Raw genomic sequence first — 22841 nt, forward strand, 5'->3', positions numbered from 1 at the left:
AGAACACTTAATGTAGATTCTACAACCGGCCCGTGTCCTAAATGAAGTCAAGAATTGTCCGTAGACATAGATACTGCAAACATGTTTATTTTGACACTTGGATAAAAATCAATATAAGCAAATTAAAATATATACAATCTATTTCAAATAGGGATGTATTCCTGAGTAACGCCAGTGCAGGCAGACATTCCTCAGTTGGCCTTTGGTACGTCTCTACTCTGCACTCCGCCGTCCAAAGTCGACCCATCCTTGGTAGTCCCGGCCCGGACACTCGTTCATCAACTCTGCGAACAATACAAACCTACATGAACCAAACAGAAAAGTTCAATGTGCATTTAAAGAGAACGACGATACACTTCACATTTTATTGTACAGTAGATGTTGGCATCTCTCTCTCTCTCTCTCTCTCTCTCTCTCTCTCTCTCTCTCTCTCTCTCTCTCTCTCTCTCTCTCTCTCTCTCTCTCTCTCTCTCTCTCTCTCTCTCTCTCTCTCTCTCTCTCTCTCTCTCTCTCTCTCTCTCTCTCTCTCTCTCTCGCACACACACAAGCACTTGACCTGACACCACCACATACCTGAGATGGCCTGCTTGATTTGCTTGGACATGAACTCGCGCTGGTCCTCAGACAGGTGCGCCGTCCTCGCCATCCGTGCAATGCTCATTTGAGCGTCTTGCTCCCGCTTAGCGACGTTCTCCGCAGCATTCCACACTGCCTCCCTCCTGGCCAGTAGCTGTGGCAGTATCCCACCCTGTTCGGTGTTGCCATCCGACTTGGATACGGGTGATGTCAAACCAACACCCACTAGCGCTGCCATGAGGACGCACACCAACAATCCACCCATTGCCATGCCTGGACGCAGAAGAAGAGTTTTCTTACAATATAGCTTTAGATTATTAAAAGTAGGGAATACAAAAAAATGTTGCGGAAGTGACAGTGGAAATTACCTTAAAATAGAGGTGACCGTATGTCTGTACAAAACGAAGTCCGCAAGTGCGAATGATATTGCCAGTTGTCTGTGTCAGGTCTTTTATACACCAAGGTCTATCTAACCAATATGGTCAAAGAGCAATGTCTGATAACAATGTCCAAGATAGATCCCTTGATTGATTAAAAGAGACGATGGAAACGCCGTGCGTAATGGATACTCTGTGCCAGAATGGGGCGCATCAATATTCTAATCGTTCACCTGGAAATGTGAGACAATAAAGTATAACTCAGACGTTCAATAGTGGTTGTGGTGACAGAAGTCTACAACCCTGTCATAAGACCTGTATCCAAGGCCAAGGACCACCAACTCTCACTTCCACTTGCATTGACATGCAAGAAAAACCATGAATCGATCATTAAAAATGCCATGGGGAAAAATGGCAAGGTGTCTATCACTGAGAAACACATTTGAAACACAAAGGCACCATATCATTACAGATGTTCTTAACTATAGACCTAGTTGTAAAAGGATTATGACAGCGATATCATTATGGCGTAACCTAAACAACGGACGAGGAAGGGTTTTAAGTAATGACGTACGTCCTCCACTCCACTTATCTGGACTAAAGAGAGCATCATTGACTGGAACCAACATTAGAGTTGTGTACCTATATATTTTATAAATGGTTAAGGAACTATCTTGTGTAAATATTATAGTTTTTAAAAGCTGTTAAAAAATATATATGATATCCATTTAGAATGTTGTAAATGAAGCTTGTTGATATATATTTTTTTAAACACTGGAATTGTGGTCAGGATACCACAGCCAAAGTGACATGCTGTTATGGAAATAGGAAACAAGAGATAATCGTTTAACACTGACCTGATGTCTCTTTTCATTGTGCACTTCACAGTAATGTAAAGTATCAACTCATTTATATAGGAAAACTGGAAGCCAGTCTGTCAGTTTCTGGCAAGGATGATGAGAATGGATGGCAGGGCTCTTTCCTAGGAAGATTGGAGGTGTGTGTGTGGTAACTGGGGTAATTGGGTTGTGTGTGAGATGTTGTTCATTCAGTTCTGAGATGTGGGTGTGGAAGGGGGTGTATTGTAGAAACGGATTGTGAAAGGGAAATGAAAATGATAATTGAAAGCAAAAAAGCATGTAAGATTGTTGATGTCCTAGATTAGAAATAAACCCATTTCGTTAGGGTCCTTCCACTTCCAGCCCTCTAAATTGTGCTGGCCCAGTCAGTGCTGTGTCCATCTTCTTTACTCGGTGCATGTAACTTCCTGTAAAGGAGGTATACCACTCCCTTCCATACTTGCTTTATCATAATAGCCTAGACACACAGGCATTCCAGCTGACATTTGGAAGCAATCGCACATAGGCCAAAGACATATAGGCCTCACCCTTTCGCTTTTGTTATTGTCTTACCTAATCGAGGCAGAACATCTCTACTTGTGACAATACAACCAACGAAAACAGTAGAAATAATAGAATGCCTGCCAAGTGATTAGGCACGCAATGGTGTCTTGGTTTCCCAGACATTCCTCGGACATACCTCTTGTCACACGGTGCCAAAGAATAGTCAAGTCAAACACTTCCTTTTAACATTTAGTGTCACCAGAGACTACATAGATGCCATCAAGTGTGTGAATGATTTGTACTTTGGGAGGTAAAAAAAAAAGAATTGTCTGCTTACAGGGCCTTAAGAAAGTATTCACACCCCTTGGCTTTCTACACATTTTGAGTTACAGACGGAATTGAAAATTGATACAATTAACATTTTGTGTCACTGGCCTACACCAAATAAACCCATAATGTGAAAGTGGAATTATGTTTGTATTTTATAATAAAATGTGAAACGCTGAAACGTCTTGAGTCAATAAGTATTCAACCCTTTGTTATGGCCTGAATAAGTTCAGGAGTAAAACTAGCTTAAAAAGTCACCTAATAAGTTACATGGACTCACCCTGTGTACAATAATAGTGTTCAATATCATTTTTGAATGACGACCTCATCTCTCTACCAGACACATACAGTTATCTGTAAGGTTCCTCTGTCAAGCAGTGAATTTCATACACAGATTCAGCCACAGAGACCAGGGAGGTTTCCAATGCCTCACATAGAAGGGCACCTATTGGTAGATGGGTAGAAATTTAGAAAAGCTGAGCACGGTGAAGTTATTAATTACACTTTGGATGGTGTATCAATATACCTGTTATGCTGGTGAATGAGGACCCAAAAGCGACATAACAGAAACAGAGTCTTTATTCCAGTCTTAAACAAAAACGATAATCCTGGATATATCTTAGGTAAATACAAAACAGGAAAACTGAAATCCTCTCGTCAGTAGAGAGGAACGACTGGAGACGCGACCACAGACTGCAGGTCGCTTCGGGAAGGCACAGGCCGTAGCTGACATAGACACCTGCTCACACGCAGCATCTGAAGAAGGCAAAAACACGACAGGGCGGAACAAGGACACAGAACAGCAAACATCAAACAAGGATCCGACAAGGACAGAAGCGGAAAACAGAGGGAGAAATAGGGACTCTAATCAGAGGGCAAAATAGGGGACAGGTGTGAAAGAGTAAATGAGGTAGTTAGGAGAATGAGGAACAGCTGGGAGCAGGAACGGAACGATAGAGAGAGAGAGCGAGAGAGGGAGAGAGGGAGGGGGAGAGAGAGGGATAGAAAGAGGGAAAGAACCTAATAAGACCAGCAGAGGGAAACGAATAGAAGGGAAGCACAGGGACAAGACATGATAATCAATGACAAAACATGACAATACCCAGACACTACAAAGATACAGGCATCCTTTCTAACTCAGTTGCCGGAGAGGAAGGAATCTGCGCAGGGATTTCATGAGGCCAATGGCGACTTTAAAACAGTTACAGTTTAATGGTAGTAATAGGAGAAAAGTGAGGATGGATCATTGTAGTTACTCCACAACACTAACCTAAATGACAGAGTGAAAAGAAGGAAGCCTGTACATAAAAAAATAATTCCAAAACATGCATCCTGCTTGCAATAAGGCACTAAAATAAAACTGCAAAAAATGTGTCAAAGAAATTAACTTTATGTCCTGAATACAAAGCATTATGTTTGTGGCAAATCCAACACAACACATCACTGACTACCGCACTTCATATTTTCAAGCATGGTGGTGGCTGCATCATGTTATTGGTATGCTTGTCATCGGCAAGGACTAGGGATTTTTTTTAGTATTAAAAAAAACTGAATAGAGTTAAGCACAGGCAAAATCCTAGAGTAAAACCTGGTTCAGTCTGATTTCCAAAAATATACTGGAGTTGCTTACCAAGACAAAATGGAATGTTCCAGAGTGGCCTTGTCATGTTTTGTCTTATATTGTCTTGTCATTATGCTTTCCCTTCTGTTCGTTTCCCCCTGCTGGTCTTATTAGGTTCGTTCCCTTTTTCTATCCCTCCCTCTCCCCCTCCCTCTCTCTCCTCTCTCTATCGTTCCGTTCCTGCTCCCAGCTGTTCCTATTCTCCTACTCACTCATTTAGTCTTTCCACACCTGTTCCCTATCTTGTCCTCTGATTAGAGTCCCTATTTCTCCCCTTGTCTTCCGTTTCTGTCCTGTCGGATCCTTGTATATTGTTCGCCGTGCTGTGTCTTGTTTCCCTCAGATGCTGCGTGTGAGCAGGTGTCTGAGTCTGCTACGGTCGGTGCCTTCCCGAGGCAACCTACAGTTTATGGTCGAGTCTCCAGTCTGTCCTCGTCACTACGAGTGGAATTAGTTTTTTATGCTTTGTTTTCTGCTCCGATTTGTCTAGGAGTATTGCCTATTTCCTTTACTGGAATAAAGACTCTGTTTTCGCCAAGTCGCTTTAGGGTCCTCATTCACCTGCATAACAGGCCTAGTTAGTTTTTTTGTGCTTATTTTGGCTTGAAAATCTATGGCAAGACTTGAAAATGGCTGTCTAGCGATGATCAACAACCAACTCGACAGGGCTTGAAGATTTAAAAAAAGAATATGTGCAAATATTTTACAATCCATGTGTGTACAGCTCTTAGAGACTCTTAGAGCCAGAATGACTCATAGCTGCAATCGCTGCCAAAGGTGATTCTAACATGTATTGACTCAGAGGTGTGAATACTTATGTAAATGAGATATTTCTGTCTGTCATTTTCAATAAATGTGCAAACATTTAATTCATTTTGTCATTATGGGGTATTGCGTGTATATCAAATCAAATCAAATGTATTTATATAGCCCTTCGTATATCAGCTGATATCTCAAAGTGCTGTACAGAAACCCAGCCTAAAACCCCAAACAGCAAGCAATGCAGGTGTAGAAGCACGGTGGCTAGGAAAAACTCCCTAGAAAGGCCAAAACCTAGGAAGAAACCTAGAGAGGAACCAGGCTATGTGGGGTGGCCAGTCCTCTTCTGGCTGTGCCGGGTGTGGAGATTATAACAGAACATGGCCAAGATGTTCAAATGTTCATAAATGACCAGCATGGTCGAATAATAATAAGGCAGAACAGTTGAAACTGGAGCAGCAGCACAGTCAGGTGGACTGGGGACAGCAAGGAGTCATCATGTCAGGTAGTCCTGGGGCACGGTCCTAGGGCTCAGGTCCTCTGAGAGAGAGAAAGAAAGAGAGAATTAGAGAGAGCATATGTGGGGTGGCCAGTCCTCTTCTGGCTGTGCCGGGTGGAGATTATAACAGAACATGGCCAAGATGTTCAAATGTTCATAAATGACCAGCATGGTCGAATAATAGTAAGGCAGAACAATTGAAACTGGAGCAGCAGCATGGCCAGGTGGACTGGGGACAGCAAGGAGTCATCATGTCAGGTAGTCCTGGGGCATGGTCCTAGGGCTCAGGTCAGTTGAAACTGGAGCAGCAGCATGGCCAGGTGGACTGGGGACAGCAAGGAGTCATCATGTCATGTAGTCCTGGGGCATGGTCCTAGGGCTCAGGTCCTCCGAGAGAGAGAAAGAAAGAAGGAGAGCATTAGAGAACGCACACTTAGATTCACACAGGACACCAAATAGAACAGGAGAAGTACTCCAGATATAACAAACTGACCATAGCCCCCCGACACAAACTACTGCAGCATAAATACTGGAGGCTGAGACAGGAGGGGTCAGGAGACACTGTGGCCCCATCCGAGGACACCCCCGGACAGGGCCAAACAGGAAGGATATAACCCCACCCACTTTGCCAAAGCACAGCCCCCACACCACTAGAGGGATATCTTCAACCCTCAACTTACCATCCTGAGACAAGGCTGTGTATATGTGTGATATGTATTTTTTTAAATTCCATTTTGAAATCAGGCTGTGACACAAACATGTGGAATAAGTCAAGGGGTGTGAATACTTTCTGAAGGCACTGTATCTGTGTGCTATTCATCAGTGATGATATTTGTTCAGGTGAAATGGCCCTGTCTGTTCATGCTCTGAAAAGGTCAAACTCATTTATCATCATTACATGAAAAGAGGCAGGGCTCAATTCAGTCTAACCTGCCTTGCAGTGCTTACACAGCAGCTCATTTCCCCCATGATCAAATAAAATCCTAGAATGGTTTTCACTACAAAATCCAACTACAGACTCCTCTAACAGGTTGATGCTTGATGGTTTCAAATAAAATCAAATCCAAATGTATTTGTCACTTGTGCCGAATACAACAGGTGGAACCTTACAGTGAAATGCTAACTTAAGGCTCTAACCAATAGTGCAAGAAAGGTGTTAGGTGAACAATAGGTAAGTAAAGAAATAAAGCAACAGTAAAAAGACAGGCTACATAGAGTAGCGAGGCTATAAAAGTAGCGAGGATACATACAGACACCGGTTAGTCAGGCTGATTGAGGTAGTATGTACATGTAGATATGGTTAAAGTGACTATGCATATATGATGAACAGAGAGTAGCAGTAGCGTAAAAGAGGGGTTAACGGGTGGTGGGACACAATGCAGATAGCCTGGTTATCCAATGTGCAGGAGCACTGGTTGGTCGGCCCAATTGAGGTAGTATGCACACGAATGTATAGTTAAAGTGGCTATCCATATGTGATAAACAGAGAGTAGCAGGAGCGTAAAAAGAGGGGCACACAATGCAAATTGTCCGAGTAGCCATTTGATTACCTGTTCAGGAGTCTTATGGCTTGGGGGTAAAAACTGTTGCTAAGCCTTTTTGTCCTAGACTTGGCACTCTGGTACCGCTTAGGTCATAGGCCCAAAAAGTTTGGGAAGCCCTGTTTTATGAGAAGGTTGTATGCTAAATAGGCATAGGGCAACCACACTCTCACCAAACTCTAAGAAACATGTGGTTCTCAGAACGTTATGTGCTAGCTGGGATGTGGTTGTCTCAGCTACCTAGTTTGAAATGAATGCACTTTCTGTAAATCGCTCCGGATTAGACTGCTAATGACTAAAATGTCAAATGTAAACATTCACATAGATGTCATATTACTATATTGAATAACTTTTTTGTACATTTTTTAAAATATTGATGTCACAAATGTATCATTTTACATTTTTTATTTGTTACATTTGACTGTGTGAAACCGAACAGTAGTAACAAATACATGTCTGTCATTGAACAACCTCATTAGATAGTGAAAAAACACTGATCTCTTTTTGCTCGCGTTGAGGACAATACAGTGCCACTGACACGGCCCGCTCCCTCACTGCAGCCCGCTCCCTCACTGCAGCCTACTTGAGTAAAACATTTAAACGTGTTAACCCTCGCAAGGCTGCAGGCCCAGACGGCATCCCCAGCCGCGTCCTCAGAGCATGCGCAGACCAGCTGGTTGGTGTGTTTACGGACATATTCAATCAATCCTTATCCCAGTCTACTGTTCCCATATGCTTCAAGTGGGCCACCATTGTTCCTGTTCCCAAGAATACTAACTGAGCTAAACGACTACCGCCCCCGTAGCACTCACTTCCGTCATCATGAAGTGCTTTGAGAGACTAGTCAAGGACAGATATCACCTCCACCCTACCTGACACCCTAGACCCACTCCAATTTCCTTACCGCCCCAATAACATTTACATTACATTACATTTAAGTCATTTAGCAGACGCTCTTATCCAGAGCGACTTACAAATTGGTGCATTCACCTTATGACATCCAGTGGAACAGCCACTTTACAATAGTGCATCTAAATCTTTTAAGGGGGGGGGGGTGAGAAGGATTACTTTATCCTATCCTAGGTATTCCTTAAAGAGGTGGGGTTTCAGGTGTCTCCGGAAGGTGGTGATTGACTCCGCTGTCCTGGCGTCGTGAGGGAGTTTGTTCCACCATTGGGGGGGCCAGAGCAGCGAACAGTTTTGACTGGGCTGAGCGGGAACTATACTTCCTCAGTGGTAGGGAGGCGAGCAGGCCAGAAGTGGATGAACGCAGTGCCCTTGTTTGGGTGTAGGGCCTGATCAGAGCCTGGATGTACTGAGGTGCCGTTCCCCTCACAGCTCCGTAGGCAAGCACCATGGTCTTGTAGCGGATGCGAGCTTCAACTGGAAGCCAGTGGAGAGAGCGGAGGAGCGGGGTGACGTGAGAGAACTTGGGAAGGTTGAACACCAGACGGGCTGCGGCGTTCTGGATGAGTTGTAGGGGTTTAATGGCACAGGCAGGGAGCCCAGCCAACAGCAAGTTGCAGTAATCCAGACGGGAGATGACAAGTGCCTGGATTAGGACCTGTGCCGCTTCCTGTGTGAGGCAGGGTCATACTCTGCGGATGTTGTAGAGCATGAACCTACAGGAACGGGCCACCGCCTTGATGTTAGTTGAGAACGACAGGGTGTTGTCCAGGATCACGCCAAGGTTCTTAGCGCTCTGGGAGGACACAATGGAGTTGTCAACCGTGATGGCGAGATCATGGAACGGGCAGTCCTTCCCCGGGAGGAAGAGCAGCTCCGTCTTGCCGAGGTTCAGCTTGAGGTGGTGATCCGTCATCCACACTGATATGTCTGCCAGACATGCAGAGATGCGATTCGCCACCTGGTCATGAGAAGGGGGAAAGGAGAAGATTAATTGTGTGTCGTCTGCATAGCAATGATAGGAGAGACCATGTGAGGTTATGACAGAGCCAAGTGACTTGGTGTATAGCGAGAATAGGAGAGGGCCTAGAACAGAGCCCTGGGGGACACCAGTGGTGAGAGCGCATGGTGAGGAGACAGATTCTCGCCACGCCACCTGGTAGGAGCGATCTGTCAGGTAGGACGCAATCCAAGCGTGGGCCGCGCCGGAGATGCCCAACTCGGAGAGGGTGGAGAGGAGGATCTGATGGTTCACAGTATCGAAGGCAGCCGATAGGTCTAGAAGGATGAGAGCAGAGGAGAGAGAGTTAGCTTTAGCAGTGCGGAGCGCCTCCGTGATACAGAGAAGAGCAGTCTCAGTTGAATGACTAGTCTTGAAACCTGACTGATTTGGATCAAGAAGGTCATTCTGAGAGAGATAGCGGGAGAGCTGGCCAAGGACGGCACGTTCAAGAGTTTTGGAGAGAAAAGAAAGAAGGGATACTGGTCTGTAGTTGTTGACATCGGAGGGATCGAGTGTAGGTTTTTTCAGAAGTGGTGCAACTCTCGCTCTCTTGAAGACGGAAGGGACGTAGGCAGCGGTCAGGGATGAGTTGATGAGCGAGGTGAGGTAAGGGAGAAGGTCTCCGGAAATGGTCTGGAGAAGAGAGGAGGGGATAGGGTCAAGCGGGCAGGTTGTTGGGCGGCCGGCCGTCACAAGACGCGAGATTTCATCTGGAGAGAGAGGGGAGAAAGAGGTCAGAGCACAGGGTAGGGCAGTGTGAGCAGAACCAGCGGTGTCGTTTGACTTAGCAAATAAGGATCGGATGTCGTCGACCTTCTTTTCAAAATGGTTGACGAAGTCATCTGCAGAGAGGGAGGAGGGGGGAGGAGGATTCAGGAGGGAGGAGAAGGTGGCAAAGAGCTTCCTAGGGTTAGAGGCAGATGCTTGGAATTTAGAGTGGTAGAAAGTGGCTTTAGCAGCAGAGACAGAAGAGGAAAATGTAGAGAGGAGGGAGTGAAAGGATGCCAGGTCCGCAGGGAGGCGAGCTTTCCTCCATTTCCGCTCGGCTGCCCGGAGCCCTGTTCTGTGAGCTCGCAATGAGTCGTCGAGCCACGGAGCGGGAGGGGAGGACCGAGCCGGCCTGGAGGATAGGGGGCATAGAGAGTCAAAGGATGCAGAAAGGGAGGAGAGGAGGGTTGAGGAGGCAGAATCAGGAGATAGGTTGGAGAAGGTTTGAGCAGAGGGAAGAGATGATAGGATGGAAGAGGAGAGAGTAGCGGGGGAGAGAGAGCGAAGGTTGGGACGGCGCGATACCATCCGAGTAGGGGCAGTGTGGGAAGTGTTGGATGAGAGCGAGAGGGAAAAGGATACAAGGTAGTGGTCGGAGACTTGGAGGGGAGTTGCAATGAGGTTAGTGGAAGAACAGCATCTAGTAAAGATGAGGTCGAGCGTATTGCCTGCCTTGTGAGTAGGGGGGGAAGGTGAGAGGGTGAGGTCAAAAGAGGAGAGGAGTGGAAAGAAGGAGGCAGAGAGGAATGAGTCAAAGGTAGACGTGGGGAGGTTAAAGTCGCCCAGAACTGTGAGACGTGAGCCGTCCTCAGGAAAGGAGCTTATCAAGGCATCAAGCTCATTGATGAACTCTCCGAGGGAACCTGGAGGGCGATAAATGATAAGGATGTTAAGCTTGAAAGGGCTGGTAACTGTGACAGCATGGAATTCAAAGGAGGCGATAGACAGATGGGTAAGGGGAGAAAGAGAGAATGACCACTTGGGAGAGATGAGGATCCCGGTGCCACCACCCCGCTGACCAGAAGCTCTCGGGGTGTGCAAGAACACGTGGGCGGACGAAGAGAGAGCAGTAGGAGTAGCAGTGTTATCTGTGGTGATCCATGTTTCCGTCAGTGCCAAGAAGTCGAGGGACTGGAGGGAGGCATAGGCTGAGATGAACTCTGCCTTGTTGGCCGCAGATCGGCAGTTCCAGAGGCTACCGGAGACCTGGAACTCCACGTGGGTCGTGCGCGCTGGGACCACCAGATTAGGGTGGTCGCGGCCACGCGGTGTGGAGCGTTTGTATGGTCTGTTCAGAGAGGAGAGAACAGGGATAGACAGACACATAGTTGACAGGCTACAGAAGAGGCTACGCTAATGCAAAGGAGATTGGAATGACAAGTGGACTACACGTCTCGAATGTTCAGAAAGTTAAGCTTACGTAGCAAGAATCTTATTGACTAAAATGATTAAAATGATACAGTACTGCTGAAGTAGGCTAGCTGGCAGTGGCTGCGTTGTTGACTGTGTAGGCTAGCTGGCAGTGGCTGCGTTGTTGACACTACACTAATCAAGTCGTTCCGTTGAGTGTAATAGTTTCTACAGTGCTGCTATTCGGGGGCTAGCTGGCTAGCTAGCAGTGTTGATTACGTTACATTGCGTTAAAAGAACGACATCTGGAATAACCCATCTGGACAAGAGGAATACCTATGTGAGAATGGTGTTCATCGACTACAGCTCAGCATTTAACACCATAGTACCCTCCAAACTCGTCATCAAGCTCGAGACCCTGGGTCTCGACCCCGCCCTGTGCAACTAGGTCCTGGACTTCCTGACGGGCCGCCCCCAGGTGGTGAGGGTAGGTAACAACATCTCCACCCCGCTGATCCTCAACACTAGGGCCCCACAAGGGTGTGTTCTGAGCCTTCTCCTGTACTCTCTGTTCACCCACGACTGCGTGGCCATGCACGCCTCCAACTCAATCATCAAGTTTGAGGACGACACTACAGTGGTAGGCTTGATTACCAACAACAACGAGACAGCCTACAGGGAGGAGGTGAGGGCCCTCGGAGTGTGGTGTCAGGAAAATAACCTCACACTCAACGTCAACAAAACAAAGGAGATGATTGTGGACTTCAGGAAACAGCGAAGGGAGCACCCCCCTATCCACATCGACGTGACAGTAGTGGAGAGGGTAGTACGTTTTAAGTTCCTCGGCATACACATCACAGACAAACTGAATTGGTCCACCCACACAGACAGCGTTGTGAAGAAGGCGCAGCAGCGCCTCTTCAACCTCAGGAGGCTGAAGAAATTTGTTTTGTCACCAAAAGCACTCACAAACTTCTGCAGATGCACAATCGAGAGCATCCTGTCGGGCTGTATCACCGCCTGGTACGGCAACTGCTCCGCCCACAACCGTAAGGCTCTCCAGAGGGTAGTGAGGTCTGCACAACGCATCACCGGGGGCAAACTACCTGCCCTCCAGGACACCTACACCACCCGATGTCACAGGAAGGCCATAAAGATCATCAAGGACAATAACCACCCGAGCCACTGCCTGTTCACCCCGCTATCATCCAGAAGGCGAGGTCAGTACAGGTGCATCAAAGCAGGGACCGAGAGACTGAAAAACAGCTTCTCTCTCAAGGCCAACAGACTGTTAAACAGCCACCACTAACATTGAGTGGCTGCTGCCAACATAATGACTCAACTCCAGCCACTTTAAATTAATAATGGAAATTGATGTAAAAAAATGTATCACTAGTCACTTTAAACAATGCCACTTTATATAATGTTTACATACCCTACATTACTCATCTCATATGTAAATGTATATACTGTACTCTATATCTACTGCATCTTTATGTAATACATGTATCACTAGCCACTTTAAACTATGCCACTTTGTTTACATACCCTACATTACTCATCTCATATGTACATTCTGTACTCGATACCATCTACTGCATCTCGCCATGCCGTTCTGTACTATCACTCATTCATATATCTTTATGTACATATTCTTTATCCCCTTACACTTGTGTGTATAAGGTAGTAGTTGTGGAATTGTTAGGTTAGATTTACTCGTCGGTTATTACTGCATTGTCGGGAACTAGAAGCACAAGCATTTCGCCACACTCGCATTAACCTCTGCTAATCATGTGTATGTGACAAATACATTTGGATTTGATTTGATTTGATTTGAAAAACACCAATCTCATAATTTCTGGAAACAATAAAAGATAATTGACCAGCATTTCGGAAAATGTATATAGAGCGTTTTGGAATGAAACTGTTCAATTTATTCAGGCTGTTGTGTGGCTGTTTTGCATATACACATGTCCCTTGAGTAAAACACACTATCCAAACCAACATCTGAGAGAAAGTACTGAGTAGGCTAAATGTGAGGAATGTGAGGAATTATGAGGTTTATTCATATTTCAAATAAGGGTATAGTTACTGAACAGGACATCTGTGAATTCAGAATCAAAGAATGAGAATATCATCAGAGTGACTGAGGGCAAAATAGTAAGAAAATCTAATACACATCTTTGACAATGATTGAACACACTATTCAAACCAACTCATCTGAGAGCAAGTAGACGGAGTAGACAAAGTAACAACATTGAATGTGTTGAATTTATGAACAGTTTATAGTGGTTCTACATCTACACTTCAAAAAGACGACTGTTAATGACCATCTTTTCAAATGGATAGAATGATGGAAAATCATCAAATGTAAGTGACGGAGTGACTTGGTGCAACATTTTAGTTTGGCAAAAATAATAACAGCCTACAAATCCTTGAAAATAATATAGTTTTAAAATATATAAAAAAACATTGCCAATTTCAGTAAACAAACCAAAATGTAATTGAAAATGGATGTCTGCAACCATGGAATGCCAGCTTTTACAAAACACATTTAGTAAAGCTGTCTGACTTGCCAGTCTCTACCTGTCAAACACACTGCCTTTCAGAAGTCACAACATTTACTGAACCATTCATTTCCTTAGTTGTTGTAAGCCCTGTATCCACCCACTGAACAAAACAATTAGATATACCTTCATTCCAAGGAATAATGGTGACGCAGTCAATCATTCTTAACCCAACTGTATAAAACGCTCGAGGACACAAAAGGGGTTATTTTTACCTGATTCCTCAACTACGAAGAACGCACTTTAACCTCCCAGGACGCATCGCCAGACTATCTCTCGCCATGTCCATTGTAGCCAGTCGCAGTAGTAGCCTTAGATACAGCTCAGGTAGCGGTGTCGTTTCGAGTGGCCTCAGTTTGTCCGGTGGGATGCCGTTTTCCAGCGGTTTGGGATACGGTAGGTCCGGTATGAGCGTGTCCTCTGTTGGGAGCAGTCGCTCGCCGAGTGTATATGGAGGTGCCGGGGGATACGGCACCCGTATCTCTCAATCTTCTTTCTCTACGGACGGGCCAGGTCAGATCACTATCGGTGCCAACGAGAAGCATACCATGCAGAATCTGAACGATCGTTTGGCCCGCTACCTGGAAAAGGTAAGGAAGAATGATGGAGTTGTGGATAGAGAATAGGCGCGCGAGGTCAAATATACTTTAGTATCAAAATTAAAAGTGGAAATCCTTTCACATTCCTTATATTAAGCAACCCAGACGACACAAATATTTATTTACATTCTTTGTACTGATTGTTAGGGGCACACTCCAACGCTCTGACATAATTTACAACCAAAGAATGTGTTAGTGAGTCCACCAGTTCAGAGGCAGTAGGGATGACCAGGGATGTTCTCTTGATAAGAATGTGAATTTGACCATCTTCCTTTCCTGCTTAGCATTCAAGGTGTAATGACTACTTTTGGGTGTCAGGGACAATCTATGGAGTAAAAAATACACTATTTTCTTTATGAATGTAGTGGAGTAAAAGCAACAGTTGTAAAAAATATAAATAGTAAATTAAAGTAAAGAAACCCAAAATACCTACTTAGGTAGTACTTTAAAGTATTTTTACTTAAGCACTTTACACCACTGATAAGTATAATGACATAGCAGGATTTGATCATTTATATTATATTCCATTATGTTGGGGATTATCTAATGGGAGTGCACAGATTCACATACCGTGATGGGATGCGCCACAAATGGCATCCTATTCCCCATGTAGTGCATAACAGGGCCCATAGGGCTCTGGACAAAAGTCATTCTCTATATAGGGAATAGGGTGCCATTTCGGATAGACCCATGAATTTAACTGATTCCTTCCACTCTCTGTGTACACAGGTGCGCTCTCTAGAGGCAGCCAATAGCAAGTTGGAGTTGCAGATCAAAGAGTTCTACGAGATGAGATCACCGACTCACAAGAAGGACCTCAGTGGGTTCTATGCCACCATCACAGACATCCGCAACAAGGTACTTCTGGGAAATGGGGCGGCAGGGTAGCCTAGTGGTTAGAGTGTTGGACTAGTAACCGGAAGGTTGCAAGTTCAAACCCCCAAGCTGACAAAGGTACAAATCTGTCGTTCTGCCCCTAAACAGGCAGTTAACCCACCGTTCCTAAGCCATCACTGAAAATAAGAATGTGTTCTTAACTGACTTGCCTAGTTAAATAAAGGTAAAAATTGAGTCTTAATGTAGCAACACAAACAATCAATATTGTTTCAATGTAATTATGTTGAATAGACATTTAATTGACATCTGTGCCAGTGGGAAGGGAGGTGGGGATATGATTTAGAGGATGCCAACAGAATGAATTACAGTGCATTCGGAAAGTATTCAGACCCTTTGACTATTTCCACATTTTGTTACGTTACAGCCTTATTCTAGAATTGATTAAATCGTTTTTCCCCCTGTCATCAATATACACACAGTACCCCATAATGACAAAGCAAAAACAGGTTTGTAGATATTTTTGCAAATGTATAAAAAATAGAAAACTGAAATATTATATTTATATATGTATTCAGACTCTTTACTCAGTACTTTGTTCAAGCATCTTTGGTAGTGATTACAGCCTTGAGTCTTCTTGGGTATGACGCTACAAGCTTGGTACACCTGTATTTGGGGAGTTTCTCCCATTCCTCGCTGCAGATCCTCTCAAGCTATGTCAGGTTGGATGGGTAGCTTTGCTGAACAGCTATTTTCAGGTCTCTCCGGAGATGTTCGATCGGGTTCAAGTCTGGGCTCTGGCTGGGCCACTCAAAGACATTAAGAGACTTGTCCCGAAGCCACTCCTGCATTGTCTTGGCTGTGTGCTTAGAGTCGTTGTCCTGGTGGAAGGTAAACCTTCGACCAGTCTGAGATCCTGAGCGCCCTGGAGATGGTTTTCATCAAGGATCTCTCTGTTCTTTGCTCTGTTCATCTTTACTTCGATCCTGACTAATCTCCCAGTCCTTGCCGGTGAAAAACATACCAAAGCATGATGCTGCCACCACCATGCTTCACTGTAGGGATGCGATTTACAACCAAAATTGTTGTATATGAATGAACAGTAGACATGAACCTGATCTGCTGATCTAAACACATGATATCCCATACATAGTTGACTCTGATATTACATTCCATTGACTGTGGCTGTCCTCCTGTTCCTAGATCCATGCCAGGTCTGTGGAGAACTCTCAGATGATCCTGCGGGTGGATAATGCCAGAGTTGCAGCTGATGACTTCAAGATGAAGTAGGTGCACTTCCTGTTTGTACTGTACACAGCCTCTGTGAGTGTACCGTTTCTATTTGTAGCTTTGGCCTATAGGTTTGAGATTGAGTAGATCCAATCCTCCCAGATCTACAGAAATGCTTATGGTGGTATGCAGGAGCTATGGATCAGTTCATGGTTGGGCAAGTTGTATCTTCGTTTGTTGTGAGAAGGAACTAATCAAGCCTTCTGCTTTCCTCAACCCCTGTAGGTTCGAGATGGAGGTTAACATGCGTATGATCTTGGAAGGGGATGTTGCTCGTCTGAGAGGAGTGCTGGACAGCTTTACGCTCGCCAGAGGAGACCTGGACATGCAGATTGAGGGGCTGAAGGAGGAGCTGGTCTACCTCAGGAAGAACCATGAGGAGGTAACCTCCTCATTTCTCCTCACACACTCAAGTCTTAACGCTTGTGCTGTTGGCTGAAGTGCCAATATGCCAGGACAGCCACATGTGATTTTTCATTTGGACACAATGACTTCCCCTGTAGTTTTTGTAATATTTTTGCACTTGAATTTATTTATTAATTGTCAGCGAGTTTAAACATTTCCATGTTTGGCCCCAAGGGGCAAAACCCACACACAACAAATCTAGGGCAACTTCTCTGTTATTTGTCCTCAAATTTACAGTATCTGATTGTTTTCGGATGCTTTTGCCCTTCCCTGTGTATACGTGAACTAGACATCCCAGGTATTATAGCTCAATTTGTCCCCCTTTGCCTGTTGTTAGGAGATGCATTTGATACGGACACAGCAGTGTGGTGCTGTGAATGTGGAGATGGACTGTGCTTCCTCAGTGGACATGAGCAAAGTGCTGGAGGAGATGAGGACCCAGTATGAGGGCATGGTGACGAAGAACCAGAGAGATGCTGCCAAGTGGTTCGAGAGCAAGGTGAGACAACCTCTGAAAATAGGACAGGGGCCTCGAAGGGTGTGGGCCTGGCTCCCTAAATGTGTTTTGTGGGAGGCACAATTGACATCTATTTTGTGAAGTGGTACTATACTTTTGACTAATAGGTTGTGTGTGTGTGTGTGTGTGTGTGTGTGTGTGTGTGTGTGTGTGTGTGTGTGTGTGTGTGTGTGTGTGTGTGTGTGTGTGTGTGTGTGTGTGTGTGTGTGTGTGTGTGTGTGTGTGTGTGTGTGTGTGTGTGTCAGGTGGAGGTGCTTCAGAGCCAGATCACCACCAGCACCACAGAGGTGAAGACCTCTCAGTCTCAGGTGACCGACCTGAAGAGGACCTTCCAGAGCCTGGAGATTGAACTGCATGGCCTGCTCACTCAGGTATGATGTCTAACCATCTTAGTGAATCAGCATCCCTAAATATATAGCATTTCTCTTTACCCTATGTCTGTTCCTAAAGTGTGGAATTCCATTAGGTTTTTAAAGGAACATTACACTCCAAAATCAAAGTTTGTTAGATGTTTTCAGACCTCCACAGTGGTTTAATGTCAAGGTGTTCTAACACCTTCATGCACACCAGTCTAACTATCTCTGCCCTTCATCTCCCTCTTTATACATTTCTACTACCCTCTCCTTCCTTCCGTCTCCATTTTCTTCATCCCTTACAAACATAAACACATTCCTGTAGAAGGGGTACCTGGAGCAGAGCGTCGCTGATATAAACGGCCGCCACGGCTCCCAGCTGAGCCAGCTGCAGGTTTGTATCAACAGCATGGAGGAGGAGCTGCAGCAGCTCAACGTCAGCATCCAGCAGCAGGCCTCCGAGTACCAGATCCTCCTGGACATCAAGATGAGGCTGGAGATGGAGATCGCTGAGTACAGGAGGCTGCTGGATGGAGAGGGATTCACGTAAGAGGGGATAATGGATGGGCAGGAAAGAGAGGGAGGTGTAAGGGATGGGGGGAAGACAGCTGTTTATTGGCAACTCACTGCAAACAGTGGTGGAAAAATTACCCAACTGTCATACTTGAGTAAAAGTAAAGATACCTTAATAGAAAATGACTCAAATAAAAGTAAAAGGCACCCAGTAAATTTCTACTTGAGTAAAAGTCTAAAAGTATTTGGTTTAAAATATGCTTAAGTATAAAAAGTAAAAGTGTAAATCATTTCAAATTCCTTATTTTAAGCAAACCAGATGGCACCATTTTCTTGTTTTTTTTAAATGCCGGGGCACGCTGCAACACTCAGACATAATTTACAACCAAAACATGTGTTTAGTGAGTCCGCCAAATCAGAGGCAGTAGGGATGACCAGGAATGTTTGTTTGATAAGTCTGTGAATGGTACTATTTTCCTGTCCTGCTAAGCATTCAAAATGTAACAAGCACTTTTAGGTGTCAAAGAAAAGTTCAATATTTTTATATAAGCAATGTAGTGAAGTAAAGGTAAAAGTAGTCAAAAATGTAAATCCTTCAGTACAGATACCCCCCCCCCCAAACTTCTTAAGTTACACCACTGATTGCAAACTAGTAGATAAAGATGTGTGTTGGTGAGTTTAGCTGACCGTAAGTGTTCTTCCCGTGTGTCTTCCAGTAAGCATGTGGAGACCAGACAGGAGGTCAGGAAAGTGATTGTGGTCGAGAAGGTCCAGGAAGTACAACAAGTCCAGGAAGTGGTTGAAGGTGAGCAAGCAGAGAATAATTAATCAAATGAATGAATCAATGAATGAATCAAGTGTTGTTCCCCATAATACACACAATGAAGGAATGAATGAATTCCTGTTTTGTGGCCCTTTCCACAGAGTATAACCCCCACATGCAGAAGCGGGTGAGGGTGATCGTGGAAGAGATAGTGGATGGGAAGGTGGTGTCCACCTCAGTTGATGAGAAGGTCCAGGATTTGAACTAACTGAGAAGGTCAGATAGTTCTGGAATCTGGTGAAGCGGTAACGGACCACACATACCCCTGGACCACACATATCCCTGGTGACGGGTGTTCAATCCCATCTATATATAAATATAAATAATGTCATGGTTGCATACTGTAATATTTCCCTTCTGACAGGATTGCATCAGCTGAATGATAACTGATGTAATTGACTTGTGTTACCTTATAACTCTTATATGTCTCTATCATGTGGCAAATTGAATATTATTTCTTGTGTGCTTTTGTTCCATTTGTGGCCACCAGGTGACATCTCTCATTTTAACATCTTTGGCCAGTGCAATTAAAAGTGAAAACAGATTATTCCAGTTACATAAGTGACATCAGGGAAAATATGACTCACGTCATCAGCCATTATAAAGCTATTTTAGCTCCATTATATCCTCCCAGGACCACAAGCCGTGTATGTTCTCTGGACTCTATGACAAGGTTAAAGTTCATGTTCTGTAGGCCTACGACACTGACACCACATGTTACATTTGGCTGTTGATTAAATATAGATGTCAATGCATTTCAGGGCGCTGATATCATAATTGAGGGTGCGTTGTTGTCCTCTAAAAAGCTGAGAAGAAACACCTTTACAGCAGTAGCGGCCGGTGCCGTTTAAGATGAGGGAGGACGACAATTGTTTTTATAAGCTTGGCCTTATTTCTATTGCACCATATTGGATGACTGTCATTCATATTCCATTCACCCAGTTCAATGTAACAATGACAGGTTTAGGCTTCCTCATGATTCTCACATTTTCCCTATAAACGTCATGAGGTAGCTACAAGATTGTCTATGAATGAAAGTTTACAACGTAGGTGCACGAGAGAAAACATTTGAGGGTACAGATAGTGACACATTTAACTTGCACACTCTTGCCTGCATCAAGCGTTTCTACTGGCCAAATTCAGGTATGTTTATCCCCGTTATGTTCGCTTCTGCTTAAGAAAGGTTTTTCAACAGTATCGGCAGAATGATTCCCGAGTGGCGCAGCGGTCTAAGGAACAGCATCACAATGCTAGCTGTGCCACTAGAGATTCCTTACCTGATGGGTTTGAGTCCAGGTTCTGTCGCAGCCGGCTACGAACTTAAGACCCATGTGGCGGCGTACAATTGGCCAAGCGTCATCCGGGTTAGGGGAGGGTTTGGCCGGCAGGGATGTCCTTATCCCATCGCGCACTAGCGACTCCTGTGGCGGGCTGGGCGTAGTGCACGCTGACACAGTCGCCAGGTGTACAGTGTTTCCTCTGACACATTGGTGTGGCTGGCTTCTGGGTTAAGTGGGCATTGTGTCAAGCAACAGTGCTGTTTTGTTGGGTTGTGTTTCGGAGGACTCTCGACATTTGTCTCTCTTGAGTCCGTACGGCAGTTGCAGCAATGAGACAAGACTGTATGTAACAATTGGATATCATGAAATTGGGGCGAAAACAGGGTAAAAAAAATGTTGTAATAAAAAGAAATTGGTGGAATGAATACACTCCTGATCATGTGAAAACACAGCTCAATTTCATAGCAGCCACATTGCATTCCTTCTCACATCTATGTGCTTTCCTCCTCTCACCTTTTCCCTTTGCTTGTGGACTTCAATGCACAACACATCAGCTGTCTGGGACCAGGAAGAAAAAAAACAGCCTACATCGTAGTCCCCATATTAGGTGAAGTAACATCATAGTCAACATAGCTAATAGAAGTAATGCGTTAGTAAACCCGCAAAAAAAAAAGCAATTGGTCTTCCCCTTCCTCCTCTGAGGAGCCTCCACTGATTGAAACAAAGCATGTGCAGATAATCAGTCGGTAAAGTTTCAGCAGAGAAAGTTTTAGTTACATATATATCAGTTTAAACAGCTAAGAGTATGACATGCAGTAGCTCTGGTCCAGGGTGTTTCATGCAGCTTGAGCCATCAAGGCTCAAACCACATATAAGGCCTTGGACCAGAGCTAGACAACGTAAAGGCAGGTTTGTCATGCAGAGATATGTTGGGCTTTAGAATTTCCCCACAGTGGTAGTAATTGAATCCATAACTGCAAGGCTTGATTACTTATTCAATTTCCAGTGTTTCAACAATCTTTCCTCTCGGTCAACAGGTGATACATAAGCACAATGACATTTTCAGCTAACATCTGTATGTACCTGGTCCATTACTTCAAGCTTAAGTTAATTTAACAGAATGGTCCCTGGTCAAAAGTAGTGTACTATATAAAATAGGCTTTTGGTCCTAGCTAGATCTTCCTCATCTGAGCCATCAGCTCCTCTAGACTCTGTTCCGTCTCCCCTAAGAGGAAAATGTTTTGTGGTCCAATACCCATTCTAGCATTCTAAATAGTAGGCATTTTGAGTATGCAAAAATAGAACGTTATATAAAATCAGCAAAAAAGAGAACGTCCCCTTTTCAGGACCCTGTCTTTCAAAGATAATTCGTAAAAATCAAATTAACTTCACAGATCTTCACTGTAAATTGTTTAAACACTGTTTCCCATGCTTGTTCAATGACCCATAATGAACATGCACCTGTGGAACGGTCGTTAAGATGCTAACAGCTTACAGATGGTAGGCAATTAAGGTCACAGTTATGAAAACTTAGGACACTAAAAAGGCCTTTCTACTGACTCTGAAAAACACCAAAAGAAAGAAGCCCAGGGTCCCTGCTCATCTGCATGAATGTGTCTTAGGCATGCTGCAAGGAGGCATGAGGCCTGAAAATGTGGCCAGGGCAATAAATTGCAACGTCTGTACTTTGAGACGCCTAAGACAGCGCTACAGGGAGACAGGACGGACAGCTGATCGTCCTCGCAGTGGCAGACCATGTGTAACACCACCTGCACAGGATCAATACATCCGAACATCACACCTGCAGGACAGGTACAGGATGGCAACAACAACTGCCTGAGTTACACCAGCAACGCACAATCCCTCCCTCAGTGCTCAGACTGTCCGCAATAGGCTGAGAGAGGCTTATAGGCCTATTGTATGGCAGGTCCTCTCCAGACATCACCAGCAACAATGTCGACTATGGACACAAACCTACCGTCGCTGGACCAGACAGGACTGGCAAAAAGTGTTCTTCACTGACGAGTTGTGGTTTTGGCTCACCAGGGGTGATGGTCGGATTTGCGTTTATCGTCGAAGGAATGAGTGTTACACTGAGACCTGTACTCTGGAGCGGGATCGATTTGGAGGTGGAGGGTCCGTCATAATCTGGGGCGGTGTGTCACAGCATCATCGGACTGAGCTTGTTGTCATTGCAGGCAATCTCAAAGCTGTGCGCTACAGGGAAGACATACTCCTCCCTCATGTGGTACCCTTCCTCCAGGCTCATCGTGACATGACCCTCCAGCAAGACAATGCCACCAGCCATACTGCTCGTTCTGTGCGTGTTTTCCTGCAAGACAATGTTCTGAAATGGCCAGCGAAGAGCCTGGATCTCAATCCCATTGAGCATGTCTGGGACCTGTTGGATCGGAGGGTGAGGGCTAGGGCCATTCCCCCCAGAAATGTCCGGGAACTTGCAGGGGCCTTGGTGGAAGAGTGGGGTAACATCTCACAGCAAGAACTGGCAAATCTGGTGCAGTCCATGAGGAGGAGATGCACTGCAGTACTTAATGCAGTTGGTGGCCACACCAGATACCGATTGTTACTT

The 22841-nt window shown here is 44.9% G+C and overlaps 2 protein-coding genes across 4 annotated transcripts; one reads left to right on the forward strand and one right to left on the reverse strand.

Annotated features, from left to right (window-relative positions):
• Nucleotides 1–71: 71 nt before the first annotated feature.
• Nucleotides 72–3177, reverse strand: LOC124015333 (cholecystokinin-like). 3 transcript variants are annotated; one of them, XM_046330516.1, is made up of 3 exons: nt 945–2347; nt 574–849; nt 72–284 (listed from the first exon to the last, which is right to left on the reverse strand). In XM_046330516.1, exons 2-3 carry the CDS (start codon nt 845–847, stop codon nt 214–216), a joined length of 345 nt encoding a protein of 114 aa, XP_046186472.1. In that variant the 5' UTR covers nt 848–849; nt 945–2347; the 3' UTR covers nt 72–213. The 3 variants fall into 3 exon arrangements, with proteins under 3 accessions (XP_046186472.1, XP_046186474.1, XP_046186473.1); XM_046330518.1 differs by having other exon boundaries at nt 72–301; nt 574–3177; XM_046330517.1 differs by having other exon boundaries at nt 574–2349.
• A 10625-nt stretch (nt 3178–13802) lies between these two features.
• LOC124016121 (keratin, type I cytoskeletal 19-like) lies at nt 13803–20676 on the forward strand. Its single transcript, XM_046331652.1, has 9 exons — nt 13803–14227; nt 14966–15094; nt 16274–16356; nt 16586–16742; nt 17103–17264; nt 17528–17653; nt 17961–18181; nt 18865–18953; nt 19073–20676. The coding sequence occupies exons 1-9, from the start codon at nt 13919–13921 to the stop codon at nt 19177–19179; spliced, it is 1383 nt and encodes a 460-aa protein (XP_046187608.1). The 5' UTR covers nt 13803–13918; the 3' UTR covers nt 19180–20676.
• Nucleotides 20677–22841: the final 2165 nt, after the last annotated feature.

The sequence above is a fragment of the Oncorhynchus gorbuscha genome, linkage group LG26, assembly GCF_021184085.1.
Source record: "Oncorhynchus gorbuscha isolate QuinsamMale2020 ecotype Even-year linkage group LG26, OgorEven_v1.0, whole genome shotgun sequence".
NCBI lineage: Eukaryota > Metazoa > Chordata > Actinopteri > Salmoniformes > Salmonidae > Oncorhynchus > Oncorhynchus gorbuscha.

Excerpts from the sequence above, each read along its gene's own strand:
- LOC124016121 (XM_046331652.1), top strand. The coding sequence starts at position 13,919 with ATGTCCATTGTAGCCAGTCGCAGTAGTAGCCTTAGATACAGCTCAGGT. Across the intron at positions 15,095-16,273 it reads TCACAGACATCCGCAACAAG|ATCCATGCCAGGTCTGTGGA; the intron begins GTACTTCTGGGA and ends TCCTGTTCCTAG. Across the intron at positions 18,182-18,864 it reads CTGGATGGAGAGGGATTCAC|TAAGCATGTGGAGACCAGAC; the intron begins GTAAGAGGGGAT and ends TGTGTCTTCCAG.
- LOC124015333 (XM_046330517.1), bottom strand. The coding sequence starts at position 847 with ATGGCAATGGGTGGATTGTTGGTGTGCGTCCTCATGGCAGCGCTAGTG. Across the intron at positions 285-573 it reads AATCAAGCAGGCCATCTCAG|AGTTGATGAACGAGTGTCCG; the intron begins GTATGTGGTGGT and ends TATTGTTCGCAG.